The sequence below is a fragment of the Phyllostomus discolor genome, chromosome 5, assembly GCF_004126475.2.
Source record: "Phyllostomus discolor isolate MPI-MPIP mPhyDis1 chromosome 5, mPhyDis1.pri.v3, whole genome shotgun sequence".
NCBI lineage: Eukaryota > Metazoa > Chordata > Mammalia > Chiroptera > Phyllostomidae > Phyllostomus > Phyllostomus discolor.
In genome coordinates, this window is record NC_040907.2 from 152,242,777 (window position 1) to 152,266,539 (window position 23,763).

The following is a 23,763-nucleotide window of genomic DNA, read 5'->3' on the forward strand; positions in this document are numbered from 1 at the left end:
GGAGCTTATTTTTTAATGGGGGGAAGGAGATAGGCAAATAAGAAAAATATCAGGTACTAAGCCCATAACTGAAATAGGGAGATGTGATAAAATGTGACTGGTTGGCTACATTCGTATGACCAGGAAAGGTCTTTCTGAGGCGATGACACTTAGTGTCAAGTTCTGAGTGACAGGTAGGAGCTCATGATGGACCCAGAAGAGAGCATTCCAGAAGAATCAGTGGCTATAACAACCCAAAGGTGAAAACAGGCTTGTGTGTGAAAGGACAGAAAGAAGGCCAATGTGGCTGGAGCTCAGTGAGTGGGGGGAGGTGATACAAGACGAGGCTGGAAAGCTAGGCAGAGGTGAATACCCACCTTAATTCCTGACTCAGCATGTCCATTCCGACCTCAGTCTTTCCACTCCCACCCCTACCAATTCCTCCAAAAATTTTCCTTTTCTACAAAAGTCTTTCCGATTTGTCTACTAAATCAGACTCTAAAGCTGAGAACCTTTTTTGACTGCTTCAGAATAATTGGTCTGAAATGTTCCTTTTTTCATGCCCTCCTTTTCCTTCCTATTGATATACTTTCTCAGTATCTGATCACTTTACATCTATATTGTAATAACTCTGTGAAAGGCCTCCCTACCTCGAGAGTCTTTTAGCTTTGCCAGAATTATGATTCCCTTCGAAGCTTCCAGGTACATGGTAAGATTATTCTTCCCACCTCCCTGAAGATAGGCATGGTCACGGGATTTGCTTTGGCCAATGAAACATAAGACAAACATGAGAGCAACACAGTAACTTCCCCTGCCACATGAGTGTTGATGTTCAAATGGTGGAGGCTCCATCAGCCAACTGAGGATGACGAGCAGAGCCCCTACTTGCCACCTACTTGCCAGTCCATTCCAGATGGACTTTTAGTATGCACAAGAAATAAATCTTTGTTGTTTTTAAGACAGGAAGATTTTAGGATCACTCCACCCATAGCATAATCTAGTCTACTGCTGCTCAAACTTTAATGTGATATTAGTTACCTGAAGAATTTGTTAAAATGCAGATTATAATTCTGTAGGTCTGGCTGGAGACTGAGATTCTACATTTCTGACAAGCCCCCAAATGATGCTGATGCTGCGAGACCTGGACCACACTTTGAATAGCAAGGACCTAATCCATTCTGACTCTCTGGTATACCCCTCTCAGTACATCTACACACACTCTATCCTGCATCTTAAAAGCAGTAAACCTTCCTAAAAAAAACAAATTAGCAAGCAAAGAAACAACTTTCTTGGTGATTCCTTCCTTCTCTTCTTTTCCTTTCCTTCCTTTCCTTTCCTTTCCTTTCCTTTCCTTCCTTTCCTTTCCTTTCCTTTTCCTTTCCTTTCCTTTCCCTTCCCTTCCCTTCCTTCTCCTTCTTCCTTTCCTTTCCTTTCCCTTTCCCTTTCTTTCTTTCTCCCTTCCCTTCCCTCCCCTCCCCTCCCCTCCCCTCCCTCCTCCCCTCCCCTCCTCTCCCCTCCCCTCCCCTCCCCTTCCCTTCCCTTCCTTCTCTAATATTCTTTCTAAAGCCTAAATAGCTTCCCTCACTTTGCAACTCCTCAGTCAGGCACTGTCAAATCTTTTTTCCAGTATTCGTAGGACAGTTGTTTTCTACATTCTCCCTTCTAGATCCTGTCATTTTCATTTTTTCATCTATCCATGAGATTACTAGTGGTCTCAATCTCAAGTCCCATTTATTTTCTTTAGTAATCAAAACCCCAAGTTTTAGCTTGGGCCCATGGCTTCCCAGCTGAAGTCTACATTATCCCCAGCTTCCCTTGCAGCTAGCATTGACTGTGTGATTAAGCTTTGGCTAGTGAGTGTAAGTGACATGAAACCTCTGGGTTCTGCCTTTAAAAGGAAAGATTGTGTCTTCTGAATATTTTTCTCATTTTCTCCCTTGTCATCTAGAACGCATACCCACAAGATGCCAACCATTTAGCAAAAGGTAGAAGAAACCTGTTGCCTTTGGATAACAATAGTACCATTGAACTGCTCATGTCCTAGTACATGAGAGGACTTGTTCAAGTGATTGCTATTAGTCTGAATCTTTGTTATAGCTGCTAGCTGCTGATTTAGTATATCCTAACTGATACATGTTCTTCCCCAGAATGCATTTCTCTCTTTGTTCTTAACAAAATTTTCATTGTTGAAGATTCAGAAAAGTTCCTACTGTTCTTTCCAGCTTATATTACTCTCTTTCCATCAACTGCCATTGTTCATGACCAGGCATGAGGTCTGATTATAGTGTGGACTGATATGATTCCAGCAACCACACATAAAAATAAGACTGGTTTCTTTACAGTCGCTTAAAGAAAAATTGCTTCTGAAATTATGAAGAATAGATCATAAAAGCTGTAGGAATTCAGAGATGGGGCAATTGGTGAGGACTGAAGGATGAGAAGATGCTGTATATTGAAGCAGTGTCAAACTGAAGAACGGATACAGGATGGCTTCCCAAGGAGTCTGTGGGGAAAAATTTCAAGGGAACCAATTTGCTATTACTCATCTCCTGCATCTTTCCTAAAACTCCTCTTCCTGAAAAAGCAGTTGAAGCAGTTCTCCTTTCCTTCCTCCCATTTCTCAGTCTGTTCTTCCACCTTACAAAAGAAAAGTGTGCTTTTACCCATACTTCACCTAGTTCATTGCTCTCTCTAACCCAAGTACAACTGTAGACTTCATGTCTTCTCTGACTTACATATATTTCTCTTAGGGCAAAACATGGCTTTGGGAATGGGTATTTTAGTCTTTGTGGAATATTCAGTGCATGTATATATATATAGTACAGTGGAGCAGTGGGTTTTTAATTTACATTACCTATTCTAACCCCTGACTTTTATCAAAGAATACACTGTTTCTTAGGAAGATTCCCCTTAGAACAAAGCAAAAGAAATAATTAGCTATTAAAAGTGGTACAGCCTTATTTCATTCAGGTGACACATTCATGGCAAAGTCTATATCATCTATCTTGGGACCAGGATACTCAAGATTTTTAGAAATGCATCCCGGGAAGTAATAATGTGCTACAAAGTACAATGCTCCTTCCCTGGTCAGGAATAAGAAAGAGCTGAGGGGTATACTCTTCATTTACTAATGTCTCACTTGGATGTCAATTTTATATCGCGCATTATTGCTAGAAGTATAGGGTAAGTATGTGTTAATTTTCACAGATTAACATCTTTAAAATGGTTAATTTTATGTTCTGTGACTTTCACCTCAATTTAAAAAAACAAAAGATTAACTAGCATCTAGCAGATGAACTAAATAATCTGATTATCCTCTCAAAAGTCTATGTCCAGGCTGCCCACAGAAACTTGAAGAAGATCTGCTTTGGGCCAAAGCAAAAGATCTGGGAAGTGACTGCTACTGGCTACCAAGTTTCCTTCTGGTTGATGCAAGTGTTTCAGAATGATATTGTGATGACGGTGGCACAACACTGCGAATATACTAAAAACCATTTAATTTGGTGAATTTTACTGTACAAGAGTTATATCTCAGTGAAGCTATTTAAAACAATAAAACATCTAAGTGAGGTACATTGAAGACTATCTTCTTTTGGAACTTCAGTTTCATCAACCTTGAAGCAATAAACGGTTTCCCTTTGTACAACTTTTTTGCAGATGTGGTTACTGTAATCACACCATGCTTTTTTTAATTAAATTTTCTCCTAAAGGGTCTTATTTCTAAAAGGAAAAACAAAGTAAAATACTAATTTTCATTTACCTAAGAAACAAACATAATGTCATCTTTGGATCATGGGCAAAAATCCAGAAAAATTACTTTAGCTTCACTGGTTCTTGTCTAGTAGGAAGTTTCAGTTCATTTCACATTCAAATTAAGTTGAAACAGATATAGTTAGAAAAAAAAATATTCAATATGCTAAGTACAAATTCATTCTTATTTGGGCACAAATCTCACTGCTATCCATTCTCCACCCCCGTCATTGATTAATTTCTATCATATCTTCATTATCTAGGCAAAAATGTGTAAATTCTGTAAATAATGCCCCCAAGTAATTATTTTTACACTGCACTTACTAGTCATATAAAACCTTCTCTTCTTTTTTCCTATTTATTCCCACTCTTAAAAGCTTCTACTTATGTACCTGGTAAAAAAATTTCCCCAAAATGTAATCTAGGATACAATGTCCTGAACTTTTAGGAAACTGTTTCATTTAATTAAAATTAATTTCTCCAGATGATGACATGTTCTTTTAATGATGTCAAGTGCATAATTTTAAACTTGTATAAATCTTGAAATGAAATTACAAACCTGTATGTAATATTTTTACAATACCAATTTCTGCCCATCTTTAATGTCTTAAGGGATTTGAACATAGCCTAAATAATTGAAATAGGTCTTTGTTTACAGTCAACAAACTTTGTCTTACTGGATGATGAGCCACCAAAGAGACTTAACTAAAATGATAAAAAGGAAGAAACAGACAGCCTTATGTCTGACTCATCCTGCCTTTCTTCACCCTGGTCAGGACTCTATCAGAAAAACATCAGAACAAAGAGGGAAACAGAGGGTCGCTGAAGCTCCATGACTTGATCTAAGTTCCTGTTACCCAATCTGTGAAACGTAATAGTCACGACATACATTTCATTGGATTGTTTGAGGATTAAATCAGAACAAGAGTCAGTTCTCACGACACTAGCAGGCATATAGCTAGAACTCGGTAAATGTTGATTATTGTTACTATTGTTATCATTATTATTAACTATTTTTCCTTGATGACTGTCTGTCCACCCATTACAGAAATGGATCCCATCGTGTTACCTAACCACCAAGCTGGAAACCAAGATGACCAAGCCTACTCCCCGTCACTCGTTTGCACAAGCAACGTGTTGATCAGCTAGAGCACCAAATTCGGGCTGTCTCACAAATAAGCCTTCTTTCCTCTGAACAATAACATCCTTACTCCAGGTATGTCAGAGTGACTCAGTTATTGGACGAGCGTTGTATCATAAAGAGTAGATTTAAATATTTTTAATACCTTAAGTAGAATGACTAGAATTACAAAACTTTCCTTGAATCTTAATAATGTAATGTCTGTTGTCCTTGACATACAAATAAGATAAGCTGTCAGCAGGGGATGAGGTTTGGCTTATTTATCTAAGTACTTGTCATGTATTTTTAATGCTTTGTGGTATGGAATTCTTTATAAATGTAGGATGTATTCTCAAAGCAACTATCCAGGGTTATGGAGGCAGCAAACATTATCAACAACAGCATTGACAAAAAACTAATGATGGCAACAAATGTGGACCTGAAACCCATGAACCTTGAAACCCTGAGTTAGCTGTGTGATCTTCCTGGCTTTTCTTCAGGCCCTAATCCCATTTTCCACTCTGTTTACTACGGGTGTATTGTTGACCCTTTTACCAGGTCTTCTGCCTTATCCAGTGCTCATTTCTTCATTACCTCCTTTTCTTTCTTGCCTTTGCAGCTTACTCATTACAAACTAGCATGTCAGAGCCAAGGCAGTTACATGGGCTCCAACAAAGGAGATAATCAGATACTTTACAAAATGGAAAGTTATCCTCACAGAGACAAAGATAAATTGTTTCACCTTTGGATTTAAATCCCTCCCTTTGAGAGTTACTTGCAGGACTCCTACTACACGTGTGCCTGGCAGTGCGCTAAAGGGCAGAGCAGGATGAGGAGAGGCAGAGAGTGCCAAAAAAGGGAATGAGCTGTACTTCTCCTTTTTAAGAAAGTTGCAATCGCTGGTAAAAAAGGACATGCATGCACTATACAACAACGATTACAGCTAACTTTTATGAAGGGCTTATATTACATGCCCGCCGATGTATATATTATTTCTTTTACTCCTATGTGGCTCTGTATTAGTTATCCACTGCTCCAGGATACACGACTAGAAAACATTCTGGATTAAACAGCAATAAACATTCATTCATCACCAGTTTCTATGGGTGAGGAATTTGATAGTGGCTTAGATGAGTGGTTACAGCTTTGGGTACCTCATAAAGTTTTAGTCAAGATGTTGGCTGGGGCTACAGTTATCTGAAGGCATGACCAGGGCTGGAGAATCCACTTCCACAGCAACTCACTCATACGGCTGTCAAGTTGATGCTGGCTGTTGGCAGGAGGCCTCAGGTCCTCTCCAGAGAGCTGCTTAAGGGTCCTCATGACCTGTAGCACATGGCACCACATTCTTGGCAAATTATTGCCTGTCTTCTTTATTATAGCCGTTCTAGTGAGTATTAGTGGTAAGTCACTGTTGTTTTAGTTTGCGTTTCCCTGGTGACTAACGATGTTGAACATCTCCTGTGCTTATTTGCCATCTGTGTATCTTTTTTGGTGAGGTATCTAAATCTTTTGTCCAATTTATAATTGTGTTGATTTTTTCTTATGACTCAGTTTTGACGAGTCTGTTTATAGTCTAGACACAAGTTCTTTGATTTGTGATTTGCAAATATTTTTCTCTCCCGATGTGTGGCTCATCTTTTCATTCTCTTAGCAGAGTCTCTTGAAGAACAGATCTTCGTTTGTTTTATTTTTAAGATTTTATTTATTTAAGAAAAGGATTTTATTTGAGTGAGGGGAAGGGAGGAAGGAAAAGAGGGAGAGAAACATCAGTGTGTGAGGGATACATTGATTGGTTGCCTCTCGTGTGCCCCCAACTGGGGACCTGGCCCACAACCCAAGTAATGTGCCCTGATTGGGAATTGAAGGAGCAACCATTCGGTTTGCAGGCCGGTACCCAATCCACTGAGCCACACCAGCCAGGGCCCCTGGGTTAGTTTTAATAGAAATCAAGTTATTACATTTTTCTTTTGTGAATCTTGCTTTTGAGCCTAAGAAATCTTTGTTAAACCCAAGGTCACTAAGATCTTCTCCTATTTTTCTCTTTTACAACTTATATAGTTTTAGCCCTTACATTTAGGGCTATGATTTATTTTGTGTTCATTTTTATATGTGATATGAAGTTTTTCATTAGCTATCAGTTTTTATTTAACAATATTTTTTGAGATATTGTCATATATGAAGAACTTCCTTATTCATTTTTAGAGCCAAATTCCTGCTCTGATGGAGAGTAAATTCTAGTTGCAGGGAGACAGACAATAAACCAAATAAGTAAAACATTGTATGTAAAATGGTGTTTGGGCAAGGAAAATGGTGATACAGGAAGTGTGAGTGGGAAGGACAGTTATAATTTTAAATAGGGTGGTCAGGGTGGGTAAAGAGGGGTTCCTGGACCCAATTCCAGTGTGTGTGTGTGTGTGTGTGTGTGTGTGTGTAGGTGTAGGCTTCCCCACACCGACAAGCAATGCTCAGGACACCAGCAGGGTGTATAGGAATCCAACTCCATTCTGGCACAATTTACCCAGAGGTAGCATCAAATTCCACAGGGAAAGGGCTCAGTTCCACAAGACCACCCTCCACTTCAGACAGCAGTCGCAAACTCGGGCTGTTGTCTGTGCTTCTGACCGACTGGCTACAAATCAGAGCTTCCAATGCCCCCCTCCAGCTCAGGATGCCAACCACAAGTTCAGGTTGTTACCTGTACTACAAGTATAAGTCAGAGTTTCCCAAGACCCCCTCCCTGGGTTTGATTAATTCCCTAAAATAGCTCACAGAACTCAAGAGAACCCATTTGATTACTAGATTACTGATTTATTACAAAGATTATCGAAGGGTATGAATCAACAGCCAGATGAAGAGATATATAGGGAGGGGTCCTGCACGAAGGAGCTTCTGTCCTCATGGCACTTGGGGCCTCGCATGGTGGCACACAAAGCATTTTGTTTCCCCGATGTGAAAACTCTCAGAAGAAGGACCAATGAGTGGTCCTTTTGCCTTTTTATGTGTTGAGATTGACTAAGTCATTGGCCATTGGTGATGATTCAGCCTCCAGCCCCACCCGCATCCTTTGATGTCAGGGGTAGGACGGGCTGTCCCAATCCTCTTACCTAATGGTTGACGCCTACTGGCAACCAGCTCCCAGCCTGGGGTGGGGTCCAAAAGTCACCTCGTTAACAGAAGAGACACTCCAGTTGCTCTCATCAGGAAATTCCAAGGGGTCTGGGAGCTGTGAGCCAACAACTGTGTGTGAAAACAAAATATATCTGAGAAATATATTTGGGTCATCTGAATGACTGTATTTCTTATAAATCACAATATTACAGTGGGTCTCACTGAGAAGCTGATATTTTACTAAAGACTGAAGGAGGTAGGAGAGCAAGGTTTTAGGGAGGGAGAGCAGGTGTATAAAGTCTCTGGAGAAGAGAGCACTAATCACAAAGATGTAAAGCGAGAGAGGACCAGTCATGTTCCGTAAACAGTAAGGAGGCCATGTGGCTGAAGTAAAGTGAGCAAAGGGAAGAATAATGAGAAATGAGGTTGGAGAGTTAAGAGGTGTGTATGTTGTAAGTTGTTATGAGGACTAGGGCTTTGACTCTGAAATGAGAAGCGACTAGACTAGAGTTTGGAGTAACACCATCTGGCTTACCCTTGAAAGGATCCTGCAGATTGTAGTGTTCAGAATGGACTGTAAGGCGTAAAGGTAGCCGCAGAAAGACCAGGTAGGAGGCTGCTGCTATACTTCCGTGAGAAACGGTAGTAGTTTGGCCCAGGGTGGTAGCAGTGAGGTTAGTGAGAAATGACTGGATTCTGGATACATTTTTAAGGTGGTACCAACAGAATTTGCTCATGGAATGGAGGTGGGGTTGGGAGCAAGAGAGGGATTAAGGAGAACTCCCACAATCTTGGTCCTGAGCATCTGGAAGAATGGAGTGCTTTTTATCTCTTTACTAACATAGTACATTATCCAACAGTTTAATTTTTCCAGCCTGGTAGTTGAAAGATAGTATTAAATGTTAGTTTTCCCCTCCTACATTTTGATTGTGAAAATTGCCAAACATATAAACAGTCAAAAGACTAGTACTCATTTCATATGTACTTAATAAAAGATATTAGCTCAAATAATTGGATGCCCAGACATAAAATGAAATTCAGGTTTGGTCTGACTCAGTGGCTTGCTTAATCATGTTGTTAAGAATCTAGGGAGTGGAGGGGGGAAGAGAGAGGAAGTTGCTCCCTAATACACTCTCTAACGAAAGCAAATGAACTTCTCATTTGCCCTAGCAAATGCCTCTTTATTTGGAATTGAGCTATACGTGTGCTCCTAGAAAACCAGATGTGGCCACTGGATGGAGGTTTGTCTGTGTGGGGCCTGGCTTCTGTGTCTCACTCCTGGAGGTGGGGCGGAGTCGGAATCCTCAAATGCACAGGAGCACTCATGGGGACAGTGTCCACACCCAAATAAAATGAGAATGGACGCTAGGAGAAGGGGTCAACATCTTTCTCCCATGCCTGCGTCTCCGTACTACGAGCATTTTAGAGTTCCCCGTACTGCACCTTGCCTCCCCTGCTGGCACCCCCAAAGCATGGCCTTTCACTTCTCTGAACGACTACTGATTTCCTGTGATTGTCAAATTTTCCATCATGCTACTTGTTAATTCACTTCCCACAGCTGTTGTCATCTTTTTGTGCTGCTACCCTTCATTTCTCAATGTTCTCTAGCACACGGCTGTAGTGTTATCAGACTTTTTAAAAAATTCTGGGGTCATGGAAAGGATTATGACATAGCACAGAACTCAGAATTAAACCCTAGATGTCAACACTATTATTTGAAATTTCTTTGACCATTTTGTCTTGGCGACTGTGGTGCCTGTAAAATGTCTACAAATTGTTTTGATACTTCTCCCTTCAAAAGGTAGAGCCTAACTGCCCTCCCCTTAAATATGGGCTAAGAGTTAGTGACTAGCTTTTAACAAATAATATGTGGCAGAAGTAAAGACATGTGACTTTTTTTCCACTGAGGCATTTTATTTGCATGTATGTATTACATCCCTAGAAAAAGAATCCGGGATTTTCCCTCCTGTGTGTTTTTGTTTTGCTTCCTTGTAGTCCATCGTGCCCACTTAGGTTGTCAGTATAACGAAACCAAACAGACAGGATGACCTAATGAGATTCTGGCATTTTCCTCTCTTTTTGGTATTGTTGGTGCCCTGGAGAGCATCAGCCAGGACTTAAATGTGCACCATTATGACGACAGAAAGAGCAATATGTGACTTCTGAGGCTAGGTCATAAAAAGGATAGAACTTTCCACCAGGTTCTCGTTCTCCCCCCCCTCCCCCATATCACTCTGGGAGAACCACGTGCCACGTCATGAAGACACTCAGACATCCCTGGAAGTGTCCCACGCAAAAAGGAACTGAGGCCTCCCCTGACAGCCAGCATCAACTTGCGAGCCGTGCAGTATGCCACCTTGGAAGTACGAGTATGTCTTTGAGTCCCAGTTAAGACTTCAGACAATTATAGTGCTAGCTGACATTTTGACTGCAGCCTATAAGAGACTGTGAGCCAGCTGCTCCCAAATTCCTGACCCAGGAAAACTGTGAGAGATAACGGTGCTTGTTTGTGCAGGCCACCATGTGTTGGTGTAATATGCGACACAGCTATAGACAGATAATACAGGGAATCTGTCATAGGCCCTTCTCTTCAGTTCTGCCTGCCACTGCTTTGCACAGGTCCCTTTTCTTTTCCTTTATCTTTTTTTCTCTTTTGTTTACCAGAGCTCCCCAAATCCAGCCTCTAGAGGGAATGCTCAGAGTTATTGTATTTTACTATGCAGAGTAATTTAAGTACCTTAGTCTAAACCTCTCTCCTTTTGGCTAAGCCCAAGGGATGCTGCTTTCTCTGACCAGACATACTGACTGAGGTCTAAAATCTAGATGTTCTGTCCTCCTACTAGGCCAACTGGTAGCAGGTCCACTCACACAGCTGACAGCTTATGAAACAATTATTCTTGCCCTGATGGAAGTATACGTGAGCAAAGTGCTGCAAGAGCAAAGGCGGCAAAGTGCCTAAGCTGCCTGGGGGAGCTCACCGAAGAGGTGTCTCTGAGCTGAGTTGTGAAGCATAAGCAGGAGTTCATTCGGTAGATAAATGAAAGAAAGTCTTCTATGCAGAAATAACAGCAATTACAAGGGCTCAGAGGTGAGAAGAGGCATAATTCTGAGAACTGTAAACATATCAGGGATGTGGTAAGAATACCTGTTGGGGTGCTTGGAAGATATTGGGGACTAGGTTATATCAGGCATTGTAAGCCACATGTATCAGTTAGAAGACCACAGACAACAATTCCCTGAATCCAGTGACTTAAAAATAAGAACAATAATGAGTTTAGTATCTCAGATAGTAAGTGATCTTACTATCTGAGTACAGATAGTAAGTGAATCTTACTATCTGTCCAGTTTTTTTTTTAGTCCAGTGACTTTTAGTCCAATTTTTAAGTCCAGTGACTTAAAAATAAGAACAATAATGAGTTTAGTATCTCAGATAGTAAGTGAATCACAGGGTATTAATCAAAGTTGGTAATGTGTATAGAAGAGGTTTGGGTAGATAAGGTGAAAGTAAAGAGAAAATGAGGCTGGTCTTGGACAATGAGGTGCCTTTAAGACACACATAGATAGGAGTGCTCCCACGTTGGTTAACTTAGCAGCTTAATGACGTTCTCAAAGACCCAGGTTTCTCCTGTATTTCTCTTGTTATTCCCAGGCTGGTCCCCCCACTGTAGTTGTCAGAGGCTGTAGCAGCTCCAGGCATCATATCTTTAACAATCACTTGTGGAGGAAGAAAAGGGGTCTTCTGTTCTCTCTCGTATGTAAACTTTTTATTGACTTATACTCTTTTCCGGATGGAGAAATCCCTTCCCAGAAATGTCTTCTCTCCTCCTCTCATTCATCCCAACAGCTGACTTCCCTTCAGTATCATTGCCTAGAATTGCATGCTATGTCCAGGCTTAATATTAGGTGAGGGAATGGGCCACCATGGTTGACTCAGACCAACCATAGTTTGGGGCTGGGGTTGGAGCCTAGCACTCTTTAAGCACATGGCCAAGTGTAGGAGTATAGTTACTCAAGTGAAACTGGGATTATGTTAACAAGGTGGAAGAGAGATTGTTGGCTTTTTGGGTTGGTAGTCAGCAGAATCTGCCATGCCACACCAAGGAATTTGGCCTATATCCCATTGGGATGGAGAACCATAGAAAGATTTTAAAACGGGAAGCTGTATAATTACATTTCACTAGTGTTATCAGAATGGAGGGGCACTTAGGCGGGGCATGGGTCTGGAGGCAGGACTGCAAGTTAACAGGCTTCATCAGAAGATATTAACAAGGATTTTAGAAACTTGAATTAAGAACACCTAGTGACTAATCGGATAGAATGGTGAAAGGAAATAGAAGGAGGAGATTCTAGAATGACTTGCAGATTCCCGCGTGAGTGAATCACAGGGTATTAATCAAAGTTGGTAATGTGTATAGAAGAGGTTTGGGTAGATAAGGTGAAAGTAAAGAGAAAATGAGGTTGGTCTTGAACAATGAGGTGCCTTTAAGACACACGAAGAGAGACGAGTAAACTTGCAAGGGACAGTGAAGTCCACATGACTTAAACTCCTTCAGAGGTAAGGGCTTGATGGAGTGTGGAAAGAAGGAAAATTAATGACAGAAATAAAGCAATGCAGACGAGTGACTTCTAGTGTAGGACTGGTTTGGCAGATTTTGTTCAGGGCTAGGTAGAATCAAGGACTTGCAGAGAAAATTGCAAATGTGATTGTAGACAAGCCTTTAAAAAGCAGTTAAAAACCTGTTTTGAAATATGGATTTCTGTAATTTGTTTCAACATGTTGAGTTACAGCAAATGAGATGGAGAAATGATCTCAGCCCATTTATATATATATTTTTAGCCATCTGACTAGAAATGTCAGAACTTAGCCCTGTGAGCCGTTAATCAGATAAACACTGCAGGCTTTTGTAAAGAATTATGTTTTACAAATACCTGCGGGCATGTGGACTTTTCGAAGGAAGCATTGTCCAAACCAGGCTGACAAAAAAAGCATGAGGACAAAGTGCCGAGCTCTGGGCACAGTGGCTCAGGGGGTAGGGCACCCTCTTGTGAACCAGAGGGTCACCAGTTTGATTCCCAGTTGGGGCACATGCCTGGGTTGAGGGTTCGGTCCCTTGGGGGCACATATGGAAGGTAGCTAATTGATGTTTTTCACATTTTTCTCTCACATCAATGTTTCTTGTCCTCTTTTCTCCCTCCTGTACCCTCTCTCTAAAATCCAAAATGAAATATTTAAAGAACACAGTATTAAAAAAGAAAGTGTTGATATTAAAATGTAGGCTCCTGTGTAAATTAGAAGATGTTTCAATGTACCTTCAAGTTCTAAGTTAATATAGTTCATAAACCATCTGAATTAAGTACTGTTTAAAACATAAATAGGAATTCTATTTCCATTAAAAAATCTCCCATGTGGTGGAACACTGGAGTTTGAAATACACATAGGTTAGACTTAGAACTACACAGTTGGCAGACAACTACAAGAATTTTTTTTTAAAGCTAAAACATCTGTTGAGTGTTTTTCATGTCTATGTGTTCCAGGTACTACGTTGGGCTCTGGAATAATAAAAATACTTGATATTTGTATCATTTTGTGGTTCATCCTAACTTTATGCAACTGTTTTACTCAATGTGGCTTTTGGGGGTCCAGATAAAATGTACCCCTTGAAGAACAGGAGGGACTGAGGAACAAAGAAGAACACTGACACTGAGAATTGAGGGAGAAAGGCAAGTTGGAGAGCCAGTTAGGTTGGGAGGATCAGGGAAGGAAAAGACAATACAGGAGATCCTTGAGTAACACGGGCTTTAGGGACATGACCCTGCTGTGTCAGAAATTTGCATATAACTTTTGACTCCCTCAAAACTTAACAACTAATAGCCTACTGTTGACCAGAAGTCTTACAGATAACATAAATAGTCCATTAATAATTTTTTTGTATGCTATATGAATAAATACTGTTTTCTTACAATAAAGTAACTAGAGGAAAGGAAACTACTTAACAAATTGTAAGAGAAAATACATTTACAATATGGCACATATCTGTTGAAAAAAATCCATGTATGGGTGGACTCATGCAGTTCAACCCATGTTGTTCAAGGGTCAGCTGTGGTCATGAGACAGTGAATGTAGAAACCAGACAATGGCCAGACCGTATGTGATGATTAGAACTCCGACCCACAAACTCTGCAGCTATCAGCCCAGAATTGTCGACTGGTTAATAACTGTCTGCTTCCTTATTTTTTGCCCCTCCCCTTCCGACACAGGACCAACTAGACAGAGCCAAATATGCTCCCCCAACACAATTACAAAAGATGCTCTGCTCCTGGTTAGCCCGCCTCTAGTTTCCTCAAGCTCATTCTCTCAAATCAGAGCACACATTAAAACCCCCTCCCTCCCCCATTTTTTTTTTCATTTTTAGTTTTTCCACTCCCCTAACACCCTTTGAGTCTGCCGGACACAAGTGATAGCAGCTGACTGCCTTGTTATAGCAGGCATGGAATAAATAGCCTCTTTTTCTCATTCAGCTTGTCTTCATTTAATTCCGCAGTTATTGGTTCACATATATTAATGGTTTTATGTGCCAGGTGGTGCCCAGCATTGATATGGAAGCAGACAGTCCCTGCCCTCAAGGATATTCTGTCATTTGGACAGACAGGCACATAAATATACTTGTAATTTAATGTGGTGAACAAAACAATAGGCATGTATAAAGGGGGTGTAGGTCAAGTAAGGCTTTTTAGAAGAGGCGACGCTTAAACGGAGTGCTCAGGGATGAATTGTGAGTTGGCCTGGCTAAAAGTTAGGGAAGGATATCCAAGGCAGTTGGAGGGGTTGGGGAGGTCGACGGACACAATGAGCAAAACCTAGGGGGGTGGAAACCAGAGGTGCGGTGCTGGAGAAAATAACGTAGGTAAGGAGCAGGCAAAATATGCTGCACTGACGGCTCGGCTCGTATATGGCCACGTATGTGCCACGTTTGTAGGGACTTGGACTTGACCCTTTCCAGCTGGCTCCCTCCTGGAAATGAAACAGCTTGTGTAAGCAAGAAAATAGCATTAAAGAAGTACTACGGTTGTATGTATTACTGTAAGGTCCGGGTGGGGAAGAACAGCTGCTCACAATGTCTGGAACACAGTAGACATTCAATTAATGTTGAATAAATGGATCTAAGCGCTTTGGTGTAGACGTCATTGTGCCGAATTTTATGTTTTTCTCACGGGACAAGACAATGAGGCCGAGATATCAGTTTGGGAGGCAATAGGAAAGGTTTGAGGCGGTAGAACTGCCATTCTGCCGGGCAGGGTTGGTGGACACAAAACCTCCGATAGGTTCTGGACAAGGTTGCACTATTGACGCAGACACCCCAAGACCCACCCACCAGGGCAGCCACGGAGAAAACAGCCAGTGGAGAATTCGCACAGCAGAGAGGGGCAGCGCACCCCGAGGCCCGCCCCTCTCCCGTGGACCCCAGAGTGTCACCGCACCACTCACCTGTACGCTCTCTGCCAGCTCCTCCAGGCGGGGCCAATGCACGACGCCCTTCCGGATTGGGTGCACTCGAGATCTTGGGGCGGGCAATCCCCTCTTGGGGATTGGTCACCCTGGTTGACAGACGTGCAACCAACGAAACTGGTTTGATAGTCGATGGAGGACGGGTTCCTATCCGCGGGTCCCCTGTCAGTCATTGGCTACTAGCGGTTTCCTTGGGGACGTGGCGCCGCCGTGGGCGCAGGCCTTTTTCCGGCAGAGCTAGAGACTGCGGGGTTTTGCGGTGGACCGAGCCCAGAGGTGGCGGAGGGGCCAGTGGGCCGCTCAACCGGTGAGTGTAAGTGCTGGAGGGCTGTGGAGCCAGGAGGGACGGGAAGGGAAGGGGGTACCTCATCCCCGCCACCTGGGTACTGCCTTTCCCTCAGGACATCGCTGGCCCTCGAGAACCCCTCTCTCAAGGGAAGCCGGGTTAGAGTCCTCTGGGCGCCAGGAATGACAGCGGGCGCACCTGGAATGGGAGTTTGGGGAGTGTGTGGCCACCGTGGCCTTCTCGAGGTCTGTTCTCATGGGTATTGAAGGTGAGCCTGAAACCCAACCAACTCTTTTCAGGCTCAGGAAATGCGTGGGACAAGGAGACCACCTTCTCAGGGCAAAAGGAAAAGGAGGTGACAGGCGGGACCGCTGAAGGGACCCCATGGCTAGGTAAGGCTATATACTTTCTTTTCAGCTGGCGCTCAGTGGGGGTGGCAGGCAGGTTGAGGGGCCTTGAGAGGTGAGTGAAGATAGGACTGCATCTGGACTTTGCATCTGAACATATGGTTGCAAAGATCAAAGTTGCATTCTTTTGAGGGCAGAGACAAAAGTTTCCAGCCCATAACCCCGGGCTCAGGTCGCAAAGGGCTAGATTGCAATGTTCTTGACGTATTTCCACTTGAGTGGAGGCTGTTTGATCTCCTTGAGATTAAACAAAGATTTTTTCTTTTTTGCAATGAACTTTGAAAACAGACTGCGGTCCTTATGAATAAATATAGAAAGTGAACTTCACAATTGAATACACTTATCCATACATTGTGGTAATACTCTGAAGCTTTCAGAAACTATTAATGTGGTTCTGTGGATATGGGACAGTTGTCAAATAGAGTAAGTGGGGAAAGGCACAGAGCAATATGTGTGGTGTAAAACCAAAGGAATGGAGAGACACACACACATGGATCTGTTACCACATGTGACATATCTCTGTGATTGTGTATATATAAAATATCCCTGGAAAAACACACAAACTGGGTAGTAATGGTTGCCTCTAAGAGGGAAATAGTTGCATTAAGGCAAAAGACGCACTTCCCACTATATATCCTTTTAAACTGATTTTTTAAAACAATGTGCATATATTACCATTAAAGTATTTTAAAAATCAGTTGAATAAACTTTCTAACTATCCAGTTTTTTGACAGCATTCTTGATGGCACTGTTGTAGTACTCTGATTCCTCAGTGTTAGGAGGTTGCTCAGGGAGACTGGTGATCCTTTCATTAAAATAAGATTAATTTTTTGATTGCACCTCAAAGTACAGACTTGAAAAAAAGATTTTCCAAGCTTTTCTGATTTATATAGTAGAAGCGCCATGAACTATATAGGTCTTTTTTTTTAACTTGAGACTAAAAGAACATTTGAATTTCTGGTGGCATGAATTTTTGCCTTTATTAGGAAGGCTGTACTCAAGTTTAAAAGCTGTTTTTTATACTCAGTTGTAGAGGCTTTCCTTACTAATGTTTGTATCATTTCAGGATCAGTTTTTCCTACCTCTGCCCAGCCTCCTGGTACTTTACTGTGCCCACAGTGAGCCCATTTCCCCGTCAGCGGGCGGCATTCCTAGGACTCTTCTGCATATCCTGTCTCCTTTTACTTATGTTAATCATGGACTTTCGACATTGGGGTGCTTCATTACCTCGAGATAGGCAATATGAAAGGTGAGTCAGCTTTAGATAATTTTGATTAGCTTTTCATTGAAGTCATAAGTATTTTGACAAGCTGTTTATTAACACCTTACTACCTTTGACCCTTTTGGGGAATACTGCACTTCTATTAGTAAAATTGCATGCTACTTATTACATAAACATCTTGACAATTTTCAGTTTTGAATCAGGAATGACGATGCTGTGTTTTGCATCTTTCTTTTTTCTTGTTTTGGTGGGCTAACTTATTGGGTACATAAATGTTAGGATTGTTATGTACTCTTGATGAATTGGCCCTTTTTGTCATTATTAAACTACTATCTTTATCTTTGATTATATTCTTTACTCTAACATCTAACTGGTCTGGTATTCATATAGGAACTTGAGCTTTCTTCCGGTGAATGTTAGCATGACAGATCGTTTTCCATCCGTTTAGTTTAAGCCTATTTGTGTCTTTACATTCAAAGTGGGCTTGTTGTAGGCATCATTTAGTTGAGTCTTGCTTTTTATCCCATCTGACAATGTCTGCCTTTTATCTGGGGTGCTTAAGCCATTTGTATTTAATGTGATTATCAGTTATGTTTATATTTAAATCTCTTGCTATTTCTTTTCTGCTTGTCACATCTGTTCTTTTTTTTCCTTTCTTTTTTTTTTGAATTGAGTATGTATTTTATGATTCCATCTTGTCTCTTTTGTGGCTTATTAGATATAACTTTGTTTTCACTTTTATAGTGATTGTTTTAGGATTTAGCCTTTATACTACACATCTGTAACCGATCATAGTCTACATTCAAGTGATATCATACCTCTTCACACACAGTGTGAGAACCTGTGCCTTTGCCCTTGGCCTTTGTGCTGTTGCAGTCATACACTTTACTTCTCTGTATGTTATAATGCCACTATACATTGTTTTTTATTTTCCCTTTAAATGTTCAATTATCTTTTAAAGAAATTTTAAAAATAAGAAAAGAAGGGTTATATATTTACTATGTCTGGGACTCTTCATCCCTTTGTGTAGATTCATATTTCCATGTGGTACCATTTTTCTTTTACCTAAAGGACTTCCTTTAATGTGTCTAGTAGTGTGAGTCTGTGATTGGTGAATTCTTTCAATTTTGTATTATTGAAAAAGTATTTATTTTGCTTTCCTTTTAAAATAAATGCTCACTGGGTTGATTAGTTTTCTTTTATTACTTTAAAGATGCTGCTGCCCTGTCTTTTGGCTCGAATTCTTTCTGAGGAGAAGTCTGCTATCATTTTTATCTTTGTTCTCTCCGTACATGTGTCCTTTTCCCCTGGCTCTTAAGATTTTCTCTTGTCACAGGCTTTAAGCAATTTGCTTTTGCTGTTCATTTGTAGAGTTTTCTTCATGATTCATGGGCTTGTGATTTGTTGAATCTTAAATATACGGATTTATAGTTTTTAATCAAATTTGGACAAATTTTGACCACTATTTTTTTAGAAACTTTTTCTGTGCTCTCCCACTTCATCTTTGACATCTCCAAACACATATATATTGAGCCATGTCGAAGGTTTTTTTTTTTTTAATTTTACTTATTTAGAGAGAGGGGAAGGTGATGTAGACCCTGGCCAGCAGGAGCCATGTGTTGTGGCCATGAGAGACAAATTCACACAGACTACAGAAGTCCTGTGGAGAAAAAGGGACGGCATGGCCGCTCTCTAAGAGAGAGAGAGGGGGGGGGCCCCGACCCCGGCCTGGACAGGCTTTTATTGCTTTTCTGGGTACATTACATCGAGGATGGCCCTCATTTACTGTACACAGGCTCACTGTAGGTGGTTGCCTTTTACAGATAACAAAGGAAAATGTTGCTTATTACTTCAAAGAGAAGGATGTTACAGATCAAGGGGAAAAGTGGTTGAACTGGTTACACTCCATACTTGGGAGGTTTAGCACAGACTTTAGGAAGTTAAAGACATATAGTAAACATTTGCTGCCTCAGTCCAGGGTGAGGGAGTTTTAGCAAAAGTAAGTCTCATAGGAGCCTAAGTACAATGCAGGCCTGATTCCCCACGGAAGAACCTATCTGTGGGTATGGCTCCTGTGTGCTGAACCTCGCTCCTCACTGGCCTTTCCGAGTGGGAGCTGGGCTACATTCCCATGCCACGTAAAAACAGTTCCCTATAGGAAGGGAGGGAGAAAGAGGGAGAGAAGTGCTAATGTGTGAGAGATACATGGATCAGTTGCCTCTTGCAAGCCTCCAACTGTCCTGGCCCACAACCCAGGCATCTGCCCTGACTACAAATTGGACCAGTGACCTTTTGGTTCTCAGGCTGGCACTCTGTCCACTAAGCCACACCAGCCAGGACGAGCCATGTTGAAGTTTTTTCACAGCATACCAATGCTCTATTCATTTTTTTTCAGTCTTCTTTTCTGTGTTTCTTTCTTGATATTTTATGTTGCTGTGTCTTCTAGTTAATTATTTTCTTCTCTAAAGTCCATCCACTGAGATCTGAATAATACCTTTTTTCACAGAAAATACATCTGAATTATTTGATATAGTTTTAATGTCTTGCCTTAGAACATCTATATTCCTTTATAACGATGATTCATTTTGCTATTTTTTAAGCTTAGTTTCTGATTAGACTATAAATGAAACAATGACATGTCGTGCTCCTCATCTGCAACATGATTTTTTCTCTGTTGCTTCTCAGATATATATCAGTTAGGAGGCCTTGGGCTGCAAGTAACAGTCAAACTGACTTAAATAACAAGAAAGTTTATTGGCTTACATAACTAGAAGTCTAGAGGTAGCAGAACCATAAGTTCAACACTTCGTGGCAGGATGGGAGTTTCTGTCTCGATTGTCCATACTGTCAGCTTACTTAATTGTTGCAAAATAGCAGCCAGTAGCAACAGGGGCTGCGTGCATCCTTATTCGTGTCCTGTAGGAGTGACACAGGTATTCCCTACTCACTTATAAGAATGAAGACGACCCTTCCAGAAACCTTTAGTCACTTTTTCCTTGAGTCTTTTTCGGTTAGAATTGGGACACATGCCTACTCCCCTTAATATTTCTGGGTTGTTTTGTCTCCATACTTTTCTATTTCCTATTTACTTGGTTGTTCATCCATTCATTGGACAAATATTTATTGAGTAGCCACTATGTGCCAGGTGATAATAGCATGAGGACATGGTGACTTTGGTACCTTTTCTCAAGAAGTTTATGTTTTTAACGTTTACTTCTCTAGCAGTGCTGTCGTATTTTTGAATCTGCCTTTCCATAAGAAGTAATACTTGTTTAGATAACCACAGTTGTCAATAATTGGCCTTAAGCTTGTTGGCTTTGGAGAACTAAATCCATAATTTGAGTTTTCTTAATGCTTACTGGGATTTTTTTTTTGACAGACCTGAGCATAGTTTCCCACTGGAAGACAGTGTGGTCTACTTATTGTATGCTATGTAGGTTGATATGGCTAGAGTGAAGACTATTAGGGAGTTAGCAGTGAGCCATATAACTGGAAAGGCAGATCAGGCTGAGGTTGCTAAGCCATTTTAGGGAGTTTAGACATTAAGGCTTTGAAGAAGACATGGTCTGAAATGCTTTTTAAGGGAAGCTTATTTTGGTGGCATTGTAGAGAATAAAACAGAGGGGAATAAAAATGAAAGGGAGATGAATTGGAATACTCCAATAGAGAGATGATGGTGGCCTGAACTTGGGAGGCAGCAATGACAATGTAGAGCAGTAAATAGATTTCAGGGATACCTGGAAGTAATCCAACAGCTCTTGTCTGTCACTGTACCCCAAGTGGGCAGATCTAATAAATACTTGTTAAGTTGAATTAATTGACACAAGTTAGCTATAGTGCTAAGGAACACACAGACTGTGCTGCTGTGGTGACCTTACCAAAGTCTTGACACTGTATAATACTTTCACTGAGCAGCCAGCAGCCATGTAGCCTAAAGTTTCCTATTCTTTTTTTTTTTACAGATTTTATTTATTTATTTATTTATTATTTTTAAGATTTTATTTATTTATTTTTAGAGAGGGAAGGGAGGGAGAAAGAGAGAGAGAGATAGAAACATCAATGTGCAGTTGCTGGGGGCAGTGGCCTGCAACCCCGGTATGTGGCCTGACTGGAAATCGAACCTGCGACACTTTGGTTCTCAGCCTGTGCTCAATCCACTGAGCTACACCAGCCAGGGCTATTTGTTTATGTTTAAAAGAGGGGGAAGGGAAGGAGAAAGAGAGGGAGAGAAGTATCAATGTATGGTTGCCTCTCCCATGCCTCCCACTGGAGACCTGACCCACCACCCAGGCATGTGCCCTGACTGGGAATCAAACTGGCAACCCTTTGGTTTGCAGACTGGCACTCAATCCACTGAGCCACAGCAGCCAGGGCTCTTCTTTTTTACTCATTTATTCTATTACGGTTGTCCCAATTCTACCCCCCGCCCTTTGCCTTCCTCATTCCAGCCCACCCCCACTCCCACAGTCAATCCCCACACAGTTGTCCATGTCCATGGGTCATTCATACATGTTCATTGTCTAATCCCTTCCCCTTATTTCCAACATTCCCCTCTCCCCACTTTCCTCTGGTAAGCTGTCAGTCTGTTCCATGTTTCCATGCTTGTGGTTCTGTTTTGCTCATTAGTTTATTTTGATCATTAGTTCCTCTTATAAGTGAGGTCATATGGTATTTGTTTTTCACTGACTGGCTTATTTCACTTAGCATAATGCTCTCTAGATCCTTCCATGCTATCCCCAAAGGTAGGAATTCCTTCTTTCTTTCTGCTGTGTAGTATTCCATTGTGTAAATATACCAAAGTTTTCTAATCCATTTATCTATTGATGGGCACTTAGGCTGTTTCTAGCACTTGGCTATTGTAAATTGTGCTGCTATGAATACAGGGGTGCAAAGTTCTTCTGAATTAGTGTTTGGGGATTCTTAAGGTATTCCCATCAATGGAATTGCTGGGTCAAAAGGCACATCCATTTTTAATTTTTTGAGGAGATTCCATACTGTTTTCCACTTGGCTGCACCAGTCTGCATTCCCACCAACTTTGCATTAGGGTTCCCTTCTCTCCACATCCTCACCAGCACTTGTTGTTTGTTGATTTATTAAAGATAGACATTCTGAGAAGTATGAGGTGATATCTCATTGTGGTTTTAGTTTGCATTTCTCTGATGGCTAGTGATGTTGTTCATTCTTTCATATGCCTATGGGCCCTCTGTATGGCCTCCTTAGAAAAATGTCTATTCAGGTCCTTTGCCCATTTTTTCAATTGGGTTGTTTGTCTTCCTGGTGTTGACTTGTATGAGTTCTATATATATGTTGGAGATTAAACCCTTGTCTGATGTATTGTTGGCAAATATATTCTCCCATATGGTTGGTTCCCTTTTCTTTTTGATGATGGTTTCTTTAGCTGTACAGAAGCTTTTTAATTTGATGTAGTCCCATTTGTTTATTTTTTTTGCCTTTATTTTCCTTGCCCTAGGTGATATATTGGCAACAAAATTGCTACGTGGGATATCTGAAAATTTTCTGCCTATGTTTTCCCCTAGGACTTTTATGGTATCATGACTTATATTTAAGTCTTTTATCCATTTTGAATTTATTCTGGTGTATGGTATAAGTTGGTGGTCTAGTTTCATTTTTTCACATGTACCAGTACAGTTCTCTTAACACGATTTATTGAAGAAGCTGTTTTTACTCCATTGTATGCTCATGCCCCCTTGTCAAATATTAACTGACCGTAGAGACATGGGTTTGTTTCTGGGCTCTGTTCCATTGATCTCTGTTGTATTCTGTTCCATTGATCTATGTGTCTTTTTTATGCCAGTACCAGACTGTTTTGATTTCAATGGCCTTATAGTGTAGTTTGATATCAGGTATTGTGCTCCCCCAACTTTGTTCTTTTTTTCTCAAGATTTTTGTGTCTATTTGGGGTCTTTTTTGGTTCCATATAAATTTTTGAAATATTTGTTCTAGGCCTGTGAAATATGCCATTGATATTTTAATAGGAATTGCATTGAATCTATAAATTAAATTAGGTAGTAGGGCCATTTTAATGGTGCTAATAAATCTTATTCTTTAATAAAAATGTTTGTGTATATTGCTAAAAATTACCATATATTGTTAAACTACTCATGGTAGCCTCCATGAGCCACTTAGGAAGCAAATGTTTGTTCAGAGCTTGCTGTGTTTGTGACTTTGCTAGACACTGGGGTATAAAGGTGAATAAAATGTGGCCCCTGAACTCATGGAGTTCATAATTTCCCAATGAGAAAACAGTTTATGTATAGCTGAGAACCAGGATTTCTACTGTCAAGAATCAGGAACAAAGTTTAGAATCAGAAATAATCAGGCGAAGCCCATGAGCAACCAAATTTGATATCGCTAATTTC

The 23,763-nt window shown here is 40.9% G+C and overlaps 1 protein-coding gene and 1 long non-coding RNA gene across 3 annotated transcripts in view; both read left to right on the plus strand.

Annotated features, from left to right (window-relative positions):
* Positions 1 to 1,534: 1,534 nt before the first annotated feature.
* Positions 1,535 to 15,481, plus strand: LOC118500887. The gene is made up of 3 exons (XR_004903468.1): positions 1,535 to 4,593; positions 9,050 to 9,052; positions 15,337 to 15,481. It is a non-coding gene; the product is annotated as an uncharacterized LOC118500887 (long non-coding RNA).
* Positions 15,482 to 15,658: 177 nt separating this feature from the next.
* ENTPD7 (ectonucleoside triphosphate diphosphohydrolase 7) overlaps positions 15,659 to 23,763 on the plus strand; it is a 52,639-nt gene continuing 44,534 nt past the window's right edge. Inside the window, exons 1-3 of one of the 2 annotated variants that reach the window (XM_036027135.1) lie at positions 15,659 to 15,774; positions 16,053 to 16,145; positions 17,227 to 17,409. In XM_036027135.1, the coding sequence (XP_035883028.1) occupies positions 16,138 to 16,145; positions 17,227 to 17,409 (191 nt within the window). In that variant the 5' untranslated portion in view covers positions 15,659 to 15,774; positions 16,053 to 16,137. Of the gene's footprint in view, positions 15,781 to 16,052; positions 16,146 to 17,226; positions 17,410 to 23,763 lie in introns of both variants that reach the window. The other variant, XM_028511895.2, reaches the window with a different exon arrangement.